Source organism: Nyctereutes procyonoides, unplaced genomic scaffold (assembly GCF_905146905.1).
Source record: "Nyctereutes procyonoides isolate TBG_1078 unplaced genomic scaffold, NYPRO_anot_genome, whole genome shotgun sequence".
In the NCBI taxonomy this organism is placed as follows: Eukaryota; Metazoa; Chordata; class Mammalia; order Carnivora; family Canidae; genus Nyctereutes; species Nyctereutes procyonoides.
Genome location: NW_026575020.1, coordinates 43,841,547 through 43,855,034, shown reverse-complemented (window position 1 = coordinate 43,855,034; position 13,488 = coordinate 43,841,547). Strand labels below are relative to the sequence as shown.

Below are 13,488 nucleotides of genomic sequence, written 5' to 3'. Positions count from 1 at the left end.
CACGTTGAAGCAAATGGTGGGTATTTGTTGTTTCTAATGGCTGAGTAATATTCCATTGTATACATAAACCACATCTTCTTTATCCTATTTATTTATTTTAGAGAGAGTTAGGAGGAGTATGTGGGGAATGAGGCAAGGGGAGGTGCAGAGGGTGAGGGAGAAGGAGAGAAGCAGATTCCCCACTGAGCACAGAACCTCACTCTGGGCTTGATTGCACAACCCTGAGATCATGACTTGAGCAGAAATCAAGAGTTGGATGCTTAACTGACTAAGACACCCAGGTGCCTCCTCTTTGTTCTTAAAATTTTTTTTCCTCTTATTTTTATTAGTTGGTTGTTTTCCTCTTCTTTCACTGCCTCTTACTGAACATTAATTTGAATCTACTCTCCAATGGGCAGTTTGTAATTTATGATTCACTCTGAAATAGTTTTATCTTTTCCTTCAGTCTCTTTCCTGAGTTTCAAAAACTTATTGCATTTCTTTTGTCTATTCGTGTTCTTATGTTTTAATCTTCTGATTGTAGATGTTTTATTATATTTCTATGTACTTGTTTGAGGGTATTTTATTAAGTTTAAAATGTTATATACATATTTATAGTTCGTGGTTGGTATTTTGAGTGAAAGACACTTAAGCTGAAACACTACAGTATTTTGTTATATGTTTTCTTTTGATAGTAAATCTGTGGAGTTATTTTTTTCAAATTTTCATGGGAACTTTTTAAAAATTTATTTAATTTTTTTTTTTTTAGTTAGAGGGAACTTAAATATTGGGGTTATTTTTAGGTGGTTTTTTTCTTCCTTTGTGGAAATAGGATAAGGGATAAAATTTTAAGTGGGGTGAAAATAAAGGAAATTACTTTAGATATGGGTAGCTTGTGGAAAGTTGCATAATTAGTGCTTTCCAAACATACCTGGGAGAAACACCTGTAGAAGTTTTTTTGTTTTTGTTTTTTTAATATTCTCAGGGCCCTTTCCTTGAGAAGTCTGATTCATGAATCTGTGTTTTTAACACTCACTGTTAAGTGGTTCCTCAGCCACATTTTAAGAAACAGTGACATAAGTGATTCCCTTAACTCTAACCCCTTCATCTGAAGCATAGTGAGAAGCTGAGACAGTGAAGGAGTTCAGCACCAGCATGAAGTAGGTCATGCATGAAACCAGCATTCCTTATTTACAGACATTGGAAGAAGTTAAAAAAAAAAAACAAATGCATGCTTATTAAATCTAGTGAGAAAATGGGTGTGTATGTAGCATAGGTTTCTTCTTCAAATTTTTCTGAATATAGTTAAGAGAGTGCCTAAATTTAACCTTTAATATAGATTAATTACGGTGTGAAAATTCAAGGTTATAAATCTTGATGAGTTGAGAAATGTGTTTTGTGACTTAAATTATGTTTAAAGCATTTTTTCTGCTACCAGAAGTGGTTGTCTTGATTGTAAAGTCGCTTCTTTAATAGGTGAATTAAACAGGGCACCTGGTTGGCTCAGTTGGTAGAACATGCGACTCTTGATCTTGGTGTTGTGGGTTTGAGCCCCATGTTGAGTGAAAAGAGATTACTTAAAAAATAAAATATTTTTAAATAAAATGGATCAAACAGCCTTAATGAACAAAATTATAAAACTAAGTGATCAGGTGGGACTAGGGTAGAATCAGTTTGAGGCAAGGCAGAGTTTGGAGGCCTGGTGATGTGGATGATGTGGCCATAAAGGTAGAAAGCTAGTTCAGTGTAAGTAGCAATGTGGGTACAGATAGGATAGCATGTGTGGTATGAAGGGGGATGCTAATTCAAAGAATCTAGAACAGGCATTCTGTCTGTAGGGTGAGAATTTTTTTTAGTCTAGTCAGTGATTTAAAAAATTTTTTTAATATTTTTTTTCTTTATTTATGATAGAGAGAGAGAGAGAGAGACAGAGAGAGAGGGAGAGAGAGAGAGAGAGAGAGGCAGAGACACAGGCAGAGACACAGGCAGAGGGAGAAGCAGGCTCCATGCACCGGGAGCCCGACATGGGATTCGATCCCGGGTCTCCAGGATCGCGCCCTGGGCCAAAGGCAGGCGCCAAACCACTGCGCCACCCAGGGATCCCCCAAGTCAGTGATTTTAGTGTGAAAGAATCTTCTAGAAGAATCATTTACATATTTTAGGTATTATAGACTGATGTCCAATTAACACGTTTTTTGACCGTTCGAACTTTTCATTTGTAATGTCTTTATTCAAAGCACTGCCTCTAATATTCTTTGCTTATAAAAATAATTTTTATTAGTCTTTGGCATTGAATTGCTATTAATCATAAAATGAGAAAACATTCTCAACCTTTTAACACTTCTTTGCTCCTGGATGAAACCTTCAGGGCACCTGTCCCTTTGGGGCTGCCAGTGGTGCTGACCATGGTGCTGCCTGTGGTACTGTCCGTGGTACTGCCTGCAGCATTTGAAATTGAAACAGCTTGGTCTTTTCTATTTAGGAACACTGACCTTGTTTTAAAGCATATTTGAAAATGATAGTAATAATGATATTTTAATACACTTATTCAAGTTTCTTGATATATAGGTGGTACACACAGGTATATAGGCACATAGATGTATATATATAGGTGTGAATACACACATATATAAATACACATGACATTGTAGAATCATTTTTTGAGCCTTTAATGCACAGAGGTATCATACTGTATGACTCTTTTTGCAGTACAGTTTTTTTTAAAGGTTTTATTTATTTATTTATTCATGAAAGACACAGAGAGAGAGAGGCAGAGACACAGGCAGAGGGAGAAGCAGGCTCCATGCAGGGAGCCCAATGTGGGACTTGATCCCGGGACTCCAGGATCACGCCCTGGGCCGAAGGCAGGTGCTAAACCGCTGAGCCACCCAGGGATTCCCTTTGCAGTACAGTTTTTTACTGAATATTATATATTAAGGGCAGCCCTGGTGGCTCAGCGGTTTAGTGCTGCCTTCAACCCAGGGCGTGATCCTGGAGACCCGGGATTGAGTCCCACATTGGGCTCCCTGCATGGAGCCTACTTCTCCCTCTGCCTGTGTCTCTGCTTCTCTGTGTCTCTCATGAATAAGTAAATAAAATCTTTAAAAAATTATATATTAATAACCCATCCATCTTTATTAAATATACATCAAGTTTTTATTTTAATTGCTGTATAGTATTCCACATTATATATATATGCTACATTTTATTCATCATTCTGCTCCTGATCAGTGTTTTTTCAACATTTGACTGTTACAAATAATGCTGCAAGGAACCTCGGTATAGATCTCTTTTTATTTTTTATTTATTATTATTTTTTATTTTTTATTTTTCTAGATCTCTTTTTAGATAAATGTTCAGTAGTCTTTTTGGTACAGATACCTGGATATGGAATTTCTGAATCAACTTACTTATTTTACATTAATATTTTATTCTATACTGATCTTCACTATATGAGGAAACAATTAGTTTCTGTTGCTTATGAAAATTACTTAACATGTAACCTGTTAAGTTCTAGGAAATCTGTATGTTCTAGGAAATGTTTAAGAATAAAACACCCAGAAGTGGAGGCAGGAAAGTATTCTAAAACTTTCAGCTGAGACTTGTACTTATTCTTTGATCTTCAGTGAACTTTCTATTCCTTACCCTGGCTTTCTTTCCTTTTTTTTTTTTTTTTTTTTTTTTTTTGCAATTAGCAAGAGGGTTTATTGAACGTTTGCGCAAACGGGCCTCCGAGGAGGAAAAGAGCCCCGATTAGCAATTACAGGTATCTTTTAAAGGCAAAAGGAAAGAAACCGCCTAAAGGCAAAAGAACCACGGGAGTCGGGAGTCGCATAGCCTCCAGGTTGATTTCACAGAGGGTCAACATGAACCTATTCAGGGACATTCCAATCAGGGTGTGGGGGGGAAATGGTTTTCTTATTGTGAACAGAATGCTTTTAGTTGCTAAAATTTCAGGAAGGCGCCTGGATGGGCTGCCTCTGTTACCCTGGCTTTCTTAATTATTTTGCTTTCAAAAATGTTTATCTTTACGTGCCTGCCCTTACAATGGCAAACCAAAATATAAAAATATGATTATATAAGCAATTTCATTCAGACGATTTACAAAAAATTCTTATATATAATTCAACTGACTAGACTATAAGAAATAAGTTTAGAACAGAATTTGGGGTATAGAAGAAGCAAAGGTCTATGTAGTTCCATCTTCCTTGTTTTACAGATATTTTATAAATATTTACAGATGTTTTACAAATCAAGGCACAGAACGCTAGATAATTTACTTAGATTTTTACACTCAACAGAATCTATTGAAACATAGACTCCAACATCCCTTTGTCTTGCCTCCTTTTATTAGCGTGGAGATTAGGTTTTTTGTTGTTAGATGCTGTTTGTACAAAGATGAGTTAAAAATATGGTCCTTGCTTTCTTTTACATGTCATACATGTAGTAGTTACTATAGTTCCCTGGTTATGGTGGGTGCTCAGTGAATATTTTTATAGTATTAAAAAGAATGTCAAACTCTGAGTTGCTCTGGAGCAAACCCATCTAGTAAATATTGTTTTTCAAGTTTTTTGTTGTTGTTGTTTGTTTGTTTTTGTCCTGCAAACTAACTTGCTAGGGCAAAAGAGTCCACACACTTCTCACCTTAGTTCTTGCTTGTGTCAAACAAAAATCTTGTTTGAAAGCAACATGCTATACCAACTCCACTGGCACTTTCCATACTGTCATTTTGTCCTCTGTTAGAGAAGGAGGAGGATGTAGAGATAGTGTGGGGAGGGCTGTGATTTCCTATAAGAGTTGGATGAAGGGTAAAGGTAGAGGGATAGTGCTATTGAGATAGCATTATTAGGGATTTGTCCTAATTCAGAGGGGAGCAAAATCTCCAGTGGTTATATTATTTTCTTTAATCTGTACCTGTGTGTCCCTCTGCCATGGAAAGCCCCCTTTTGGTCGAGTTCTGTTATGCTTCATTCATGTGAAACTTTTACTCAAAATACAGCAAGTGTTCAGTGTCCTCGTGATTTTAAAAATGCTTCTTCTTTTTTCCCTAGTATCCTTGTATACATTTGACAAGGCCAAACAATGCATTGGCACAATGACCATCGAGATTGATTTCCTGCAGAAAAAAAGCATTGACTCCAACCCTTACGATACTGACAAGATGGCAGCAGAATTCATTCAGCAGTTCAACAACCAGGCATTCTCAGTGGGACAGCAGGTGGTTTTGAATTTTTTTTCGTTCCTCCCTCTTGACAGGCATTCCAATCTCTGCAGTTCAGAATTAATTCTACTTTTTAGAAACTGCGAGGAGCTTCACATATGGACAGATATATTCAGTTGAGTGATAAAAAGCGAGGGAAATGCATTTCCTGAACCTCTGAGTCTGATCAGAAAAATCCTTAAGTAGCTTTTCGGTTACAGCAGCTCTTCGCTCTGAAAATTTGGGAACCCTGCAAACTTACGTGTCTCAGATTTCTAACTTTTCTTTTTGTGGGACATTTGTTTTGTCTTTGTATGGTTTTCTCTTTCACTGATATATTTCTGTGGAAAAGTAAGTCTTAACATTTTTGGTTATGAACTAGAGAAACTTAAGAAAAGTGTGTGTGTATATTTTCAGGTTTTTCATGGAACATCCGAAGCCCAGATTTTCTGTCCTTAAAAGTGATATTACTGATCTTGCCCTTTTTTTCGACTTCAGTTAATACATTGTTAATCTCCTAGGAAGAAATTCTTTTAAATTTTACTTAAAAAACCTGTGTGAGTTCATAAATTGCTGCTTAATTGTACACATAACTAATCATTACTCATTTGATTTGTTTCTATCTTTGTGACTTTTATTAATTATTCCTAACTCCTTCCTCCTGTCATACATAGCTCCATAGCAAAAGTTCTCAAAATGTGTCCAGAGACTTCAGAGGGTTCCTGAGACCTTTTCAAGGGGTTTGTGAAATCAAAGTATCTTCCTAATAATAGCAAGATGTTATGTCTCTTTTTTCTCTTATTCTCTTACAAACATACTGTGGTGTTTTGTAGACTATGTGATGTGTGCTAGCTCATGAGTATATCGACTATTAAAGCAGATGTGAGGATCCAGCTGTTTTCCTTTAAGCAAGACATTAAAAGATTTGCAAAAATGTGACAGTGTCACTGTTTTACTTAGATTTTTTATTTTGGAAATTGGCGAACTTTTTTCAAAATTAAAAATATCACTTATGTTCACATATAATGAACTTATTGTCATTTTTATATTAATAAATACATTTTAAGTTTCTTGTTCTAATTTCTATGAGAGTGAATGCCAGTGGATATAATCCATTTAAACAAAATCTTTGAGGATTCTCATAAATTTTTAGTCATTTAAAGGGATCCTGAGACCAAAAAGTTTATGAATCACTGCTTATGGCATTCTGATCTCTAGTGACTTATGTAGATTGTCCTTGTAGGATCTCATCTGGGAAAGTATGTGGAACAGACAATGAGAGAGAAGTGGTAGAAAGAAATAGCTGTTGGATGAAAGGAGTGTCACTTCTTTGGATCCTCTCATCTAAGTCAAATGGCATAAATCTGGAAGAACAAGACCAGAAATCTGGAGAATCCATACATTATGATATCAAACTTCCATAAGTGGAAACTGAATGACTGATAGATAGGAAAGGGATATAGTGCATTTATTATTATTTTTAAGAGTACTGGTATTAGAATGAACCTCAGAGGTCATCTTGAGTAACCTCATTTTGCAAATGAATAATTTTTAAATTCAGAAAACATAAATGACATGCCTATGGCTATACAGCCAGGGCCATAGCTGAGACAAGAACCCATTAGTTAAATGAACAATTAGTTAATTAAATATTTACTAGATAACCTAGTATGTTTCAGCTACTATTTTAGGCCTAGCAGATCAGCAGTGAGCAAAATACACACGATTCCTATTCTTTCAGAGCTTCCTTTCTAATTGGGGAAGACAGAAAAAGAAGCAAGAAATGCCATGTACTGTTAAGTACTTTGATGTAAGTAGAATGAGGTGAGGGGCTAGAGATCCAGTCTGGTCCTCTTCCAGATTAGATAGTCCAAGAGGCTCCCCAGCACAATGGTCCTCTGTTCATTTGTTGACCACCTGTCCATTGCTTTTTGAGCTGTATACTGTATTGCTTCTGGGTCCCTACACTTTTTGGTGAATAATTATGCTCAAATTGCTTATTACCTAGACTTCACTGTTTTTACCTTTTCCTTTAGCATTACTGCTTTAATAGAAAATGCTTTGGTATTTGTAATCATTTAAAACCCAGTAACATGCAGATGTTTATAAACCCAAGAGAGAAAAATCTGTGACACAGAGAAGAAATAAATATCTTACCCCAAATCACTGTTCTTAGTATTGATTCCCATTTGTAGTGGTCATTAGTGGCAGGGTTGGCCATCAGCTTTGTCTGCTATAGTTAGTGTTATACTCCAGCAAGTAGAAGAGAGCCCAGATTGTAGAAGGCACTCGTAAATACTTGGTGAATGAAAAGCATTCAAAAGTTGTCTGTAAATTTGTGGGTGGTAGAAAGGCATGAATCTTCGAGTCATGGACCCAACCTTGAATCCTGGCGCTGTCATGTACTATGACTCTGACTTCCATTGCTTAGGCCCTCTCTTGATCTCAGCTCCCTTACTAGTAAAACTGAAGAAGACTGTCTGTTTCTAGGAGAGTTCGTGAGTATTAAGTATAGGACTTCTTGTAGTGTTTGGGTCATGAAGATAATAAATGTTAGTTCCCTTTTCCTCTCATTGCCTGTGTGAGTAGTTTGCCTGTCGAACAAATTTGAGAGGGATACAGGAGAAAACTGCCTTCCCTGCATTTGCAAAACACTGGTGATGATGTAAGAATCCAGCCATTATATCATAAAGTGGTTTTTCTCCCTTTATCTCTTTTCTATGTAGCTTGTGTTTAGCTTCAATGAAAAACTTTTTGGCTTGCTGGTAAAGGACATCGAAGCCATGGATCCTAGCATCCTGAAGGGAGAGCCCGCGACAGGTAAAAGACAGAAGGTATGTTTTATTTCTAATAATCATTGTGATGTGACTTGTGCAGGTTAATATAACATTTGTAGCCATTCTCTTGCTCAGTGATTTCTTTCTTATTATGTACTCTTTGTTTTAAGGTAATAGGGAGAAAACATTGCTTTTATAGCTAACGCTATTTTTTAAATATAGCATAAAATACCCTTTCTTGCAGACTTAATAGTAATTGAAATTTGTAAGTGTACTCGTAATCCTAGTTGAATGCAGATGATTTTTATTGTATACAATAATAACAGTAAGACCGGCATTTTCAAAAGATATATGCACTGAAATTCAATGGAAACAAAAATAAATGTAACTTAGATAATAGTTTGGAAGATTTGCTTTGCTCAAAGAGACCTTATTTCTTGTCATTTTTGGCCTTGCTTTGGAAAGTCTAGAAGTTCACTATTAGACTACTAATTATTGTCTTTTTATACAGATTGAAGTAGGACTGGTTGTTGGGAACAGTCAGGTTGCATTTGAAAAAGCAGAAAATTCATCACTCAATCTTATTGGTAAGATTTGCAATTTTTTGAAAACTCTGAATGAAGTGGGACTATCTCTGTTATCATATGTGGCTCAACTACCCTGATTTTTGTCTGGGAAGAGAATAAGGGCACCTTCATTGAGAAGACTTATCACAAATCCACGAAGTATTTCATCACTGTCAGCTGTGCTGATACACAGAAAAAAAGTTGAGAAAAAAAAAGTTCAAAATGTTCACCAGATCCTCGTTGTCCAATAAAAATGGAATGTGAGCCTTATGTGTAATTTTTAACTTCCTAGCAATCACACTAAAAACCAGGAAAAAAATACAGAATAAAATTAATGTTAATCTATTAGTTTTGAGATAAGTTCAGGCTTACAGAAGATTTGCAAAAATAGTTTAGGGTGGTTCTCTATACTTCACCAGCATCCTTGGTGTTACATCTCAAATAATCATAGCACAATTACTCAAACTAAGTTAACACAGTTACACTGCTACCATCGAAACTGCAGGCTTTATTTGAGTTTCACTAGATTTTTTGCATTATGTCCTTTCGATTATAGGATCTGATTCAGGATTTCACGTTGTGTTTAGTTTAGTTTCCATAGTCTTTTCTGACATTTCGTCAGGCTTCCACTGTCTTTACACACCTTGGTGCATAAGGTTTCTGTATGTACCTTGAGAACTGGTCAGTTATTTGCAGACTACCCTTCACTTGGTGGTGTGTTAGATGTGATACTGGCATCACTTCTGTTAGTGATTGAGTTAAATGGTGAATGTACAGGTAAAGACAGTCTTCCCAATAGATTCATAGCTCTGTCCTACTCTTGTATGTTAGCCTTGCTTTTATTATATTAAAATAGTGCAGATTGAACTCTAAGAAAAGTAACTCACCAGAATGATGATACCATTAACTCTATAGTAATTCTGATTTAGGGTGATTTTCACAATGCTGATGTCTTCTTCCCCAGTAGAAAGTAGAGGATTTTCATTGATTGCGCACCATTATCTCCAAGGTTATTTACCTTCAAATATGTGGTCTTTTTTCTTGATCCATAAATTATCATTCCTTTCTTACCGTTTTTTTCTTAATTTTACAATAAAATACTGGTTTCATAAAATAGACATTCACTGAAAAACAACTCATACTCTAAAATTTTAAAATTTGATTCTATTTTCATATATTATAATTTGCTTTATTGCTTAACAAGCTTCTTAATATACCTCAACAATATAATTTTTAATGACTATGTATGTTGTTTTATGGGTATAGGATTTTTCAGAATCTCCTATTATTGATTCAATACATTTTTTTTTGATTCAATACATTTCTGAAGTGAGTTCTTTGTATTTTACACACCTTTAATACACCTTTTGTTAAGGTATCTTAAGGGAGTTGCATGACTTTCATACAATGTTGGTATTTCTAAGTAATTCATGCAAAGATGTGATTGATAGGCTTTTTTCCATTGATAAAATGGTGTACTAATTTAGCATGCTGTAAATTTGGCCACAGGAGGGCAGTAGAGTGTAAGAAATATATTTTTGATCACATTATAAAGAAATGTTGAGTCCACAAAACTAACCATAAAATCACCATCTAGGATAAACTATGCCTAATGTGACTTTTTCTTTTCTAGTTTTAAAGAAACTATATTACTTTCTTTTTTGTTTATAGTAGAGTGCTCTAAAGTGCGTTTATTGTTTTTGAGATGGCTAATGTGGTTCTCCCGAGTTACTTTAGGTGGCACTATGACCTTTAAGTTAGATAATTTTTATCTGTGGAAATTTGAAAACATGGATTTTGAAATCATTAAGACTTAAGGATGATTTCAGACTTTTGTGTGCAAGTGGAGAAAAAATAAGACATCAGACTTAGTGCATCTTCCCAGGTTAAGGGGTTATACACAGTTTATAAACTTAATCTAGATAAATATATGTATTTTTAAATGTACTTGCTTGAGGAGCTGTGAGGGATTGCTAGATTTCAGTTGCATTTCTAGCAACTAGTATTGTCTTCATCAGATGTACACATAGTGTTTAATCAGCCAAGTTAGTTAACTTGGTTAGGATTAGAGGTTAATAAGACTGGCTTCATGGATTGATCACAAATGGACTACTGCATGAGTTTAGACATTTTGGAAGTGATTTACTAGCCCTGAATGGGTCCAGACAAAGAGTTAACATAGCAAAACGTATTCTTCTTATTTGAAAATCAGCTAAGAGCATGTTCATCTTTGTATAGGATACCTTCTCTTTATTCATTAAGGATGCCCAGCAATTTCTGTCTTTTTTCACCTAGTAATGAAGTTCTTGTTTCACATTGATTATCTTTGTTTGACATAGGCAAAGCTAAAACCAAGGAAAATCGCCAGTCTATCATCAATCCTGACTGGAACTTTGAAAAAATGGGAATAGGAGGTCTGGACAAAGAATTTTCAGATATTTTTCGACGAGCATTTGCTTCTCGAGTATTTCCTCCAGAGATTGTGGAGCAGATGGGTGAGTTTAAAAAGGAAAATTTGGTAAAATCTTGTATTGGCTTTTTTTTTTTTTTAAAGAATGCAATGAAGTCTTTTTTTTTCCCCCCCAATAATGTTTTGAAATTATTTTTCAGGCCTGCCAGTGTTTTTGTGTTTTAACTTTTTATTTCTTTAAAAAAAAAAAAGTTTTCTAAACAAGTTTTGAAGTATTAGAATTTTTTAAATTACATTTTAGCTTTATAGGGAAAATAAAAATATTTGTGGTTGTTTTATCTTATTGACTTATTTATTTAAGTATATTTGTGTGTGGACATATTTAGGAATTTCATTTTATTTACTTATTTATGAAAGGTCTTCTCTAGGGCATATTTAGAAATTTCACCTGACTCTAAACATCACTGTGGATCAGATTTACCCTGCTAAATCATCATTATCTATTAACCATGGGCATTATTTTACATTAGCTGCTACTTCTTTTTATTGTGCTGTTGCATTACCCAATTAGTATGTCTTCACAATAGTAAATGGATTCTTGGCATGTTTTTAAATTAGGTAAGTTTGATCCAAAAAGACAAATGCAGGATATACATGGGAGTTTCCATATTGCATATAAAGAAATGTGTTATTCATTTATCATTTTCTTCTTGAAGGTTTATTTAATTTATCTGTAGACTGAAGTGGCTTTATTTGCTCTAGTGGAAATGCTGTCATGACTGTTCTCATATCCATATCATAAGTCGAATTGGAATGTGAGCAACAGAATATCTGAGAAAGGAATTTATAACATAACAGCTTCTGGCAGACTATTAGTATAAAGTCAGAGTCTTCAAAAAACCTGAAGGAACATGAATATATTACTCCGCTCGCCTCCATCATTCTTTATCTTTACATTGCTACTGGGAGATAAAAGTATGGTGGGGAAAAGAACTGCTTTCTAGGCACTAAGTGCTTGGTTTTATTAGCTTCCTATTGTTGGTAGCTTCTCTGCCTGGCTGTTCACTCTGATAAATTACAGACACAGCACACACCTGTTCTCTGGGTAAAGGTCGAGTTTGGAGTTGGATTAAGAGAAAATGACAGAGACCCTCATCACCTGAGTTTTATACACCTTGAGATGGCAATAACATACTTTTCTACCTGAGAGATAACAAAGGCCAAGTCCATAAAAAACAATTTTAATTTGGAACATAGTATTAAAAAATTTGGTAATTCACTATCTTGGTAATGTGTGTTTTAAAGCACAGTAGTAAGTCCATAAAGCTTTTTGATCAAGACATGGAAATGTTGTTTGCATGTATTTTGGGTATCAGGAGAGATAAAAAGGATAATTTTAAATATTCTAAGTTATTCTTGTGGTATATTTTTACTGGTTTTCAAGACTGAGCTCTGTGCAGAGTCTGATTCTGTTTCTTTGAAGATTTATATTATCCAGCCAACGAGTAGAAAAAAATGGCCTCTGTAATAAGCCATATCTTTTAATTATATTGTAAATATTTTCTCACAGTTTGGAAGCTATCAAGTTATTTAGTTATTCAGATATGCATTTCCTGTTTGTGCATTATCCAAACCCTGCTCATTAGAGCCTCTTTCTGCAGTTGGGTAAATAATATGTAAAGGAGCAAAGCTCATATTGGTCGATTTATGACTTTTCCGGCTGCTGAAAAGCTTGGAATTAAGTCAAAACAGATTTGGAATTTTTGAGTGAATTTAATCTGTGTTTCTGCAATCCATATTGAAATTAAATTATAATACTTTGTGTTTTGTTATGTCAACATGTTTTTTGACTAAGAACCATGAATTTGAATTTTGTTTGAGACTGCTACTATCTAGAACCTTTTTTGTGGATTTATTTTCTGATATTTTTACACTAATTGGACAAAAAAATGAGTTTTATTCTTTAAACATTTTTTTTTCTCTATGGCTTTTCACCATCAGGATGCATGTATTGTCAATTTGATTTAAAAGACAAAAAGTATAAAACTGTATTTGCTTTTGAGATAAATTGAAAGACATTACTTTATTCTGAATGAAGATTGTCAGTGTCATAAAGCTACATTTTTATGGTAAATGGCTGGGAAATAATTTTCTTGCTATGCATGTGTCATTCCCTATTTTCCATTAGAGTTGTCTTTTTTCCTTTGAATTTGGGGGAATTACAGAGTAGAATACCTCATTGCAGTCCAAGAACAGTGGGGTTATAAAATTTTCATTAGCTTTGATAAAAGTATATAATAGATTGCTTACATTTGGATAGAATATAAAATACCCCTCCACACACACAAGTTCTTTTTGTATATATACCTTGTGTTCTTTTACCCTGCCAGGTGGGAACAAAATTAGCTGATTTTTTCCTCACTGTTTGTTAACTAAGTAGCTAAGTTCAACTGGGGATCTAACACTGGGTGCGATTATTTTAAATCAATTAAAATGGAAAAAAAATAGTGATTAGAGAAGAATAATTTATGTAGGTTATGAGGCTGTTTTGTTTAA

The 13,488-nt window shown here is 34.7% G+C and overlaps 1 protein-coding gene across 1 annotated transcript in view; it reads left to right on the top strand.

The window, feature by feature from the left end:
* NSF (N-ethylmaleimide sensitive factor, vesicle fusing ATPase) overlaps positions 1-13,488 on the top strand; it is a 143,301-nt gene that overhangs the window by 29,614 nt on the left and 100,199 nt on the right. The window contains exons 5-8 of the mRNA XM_055323262.1: positions 5,031-5,197; positions 7,906-8,013; positions 8,468-8,543; positions 10,862-11,017. Of these exons, the coding sequence (XP_055179237.1) occupies positions 5,031-5,197; positions 7,906-8,013; positions 8,468-8,543; positions 10,862-11,017 (507 nt within the window). The remainder of the gene's footprint in view (positions 1-5,030; positions 5,198-7,905; positions 8,014-8,467; positions 8,544-10,861; positions 11,018-13,488) is intronic.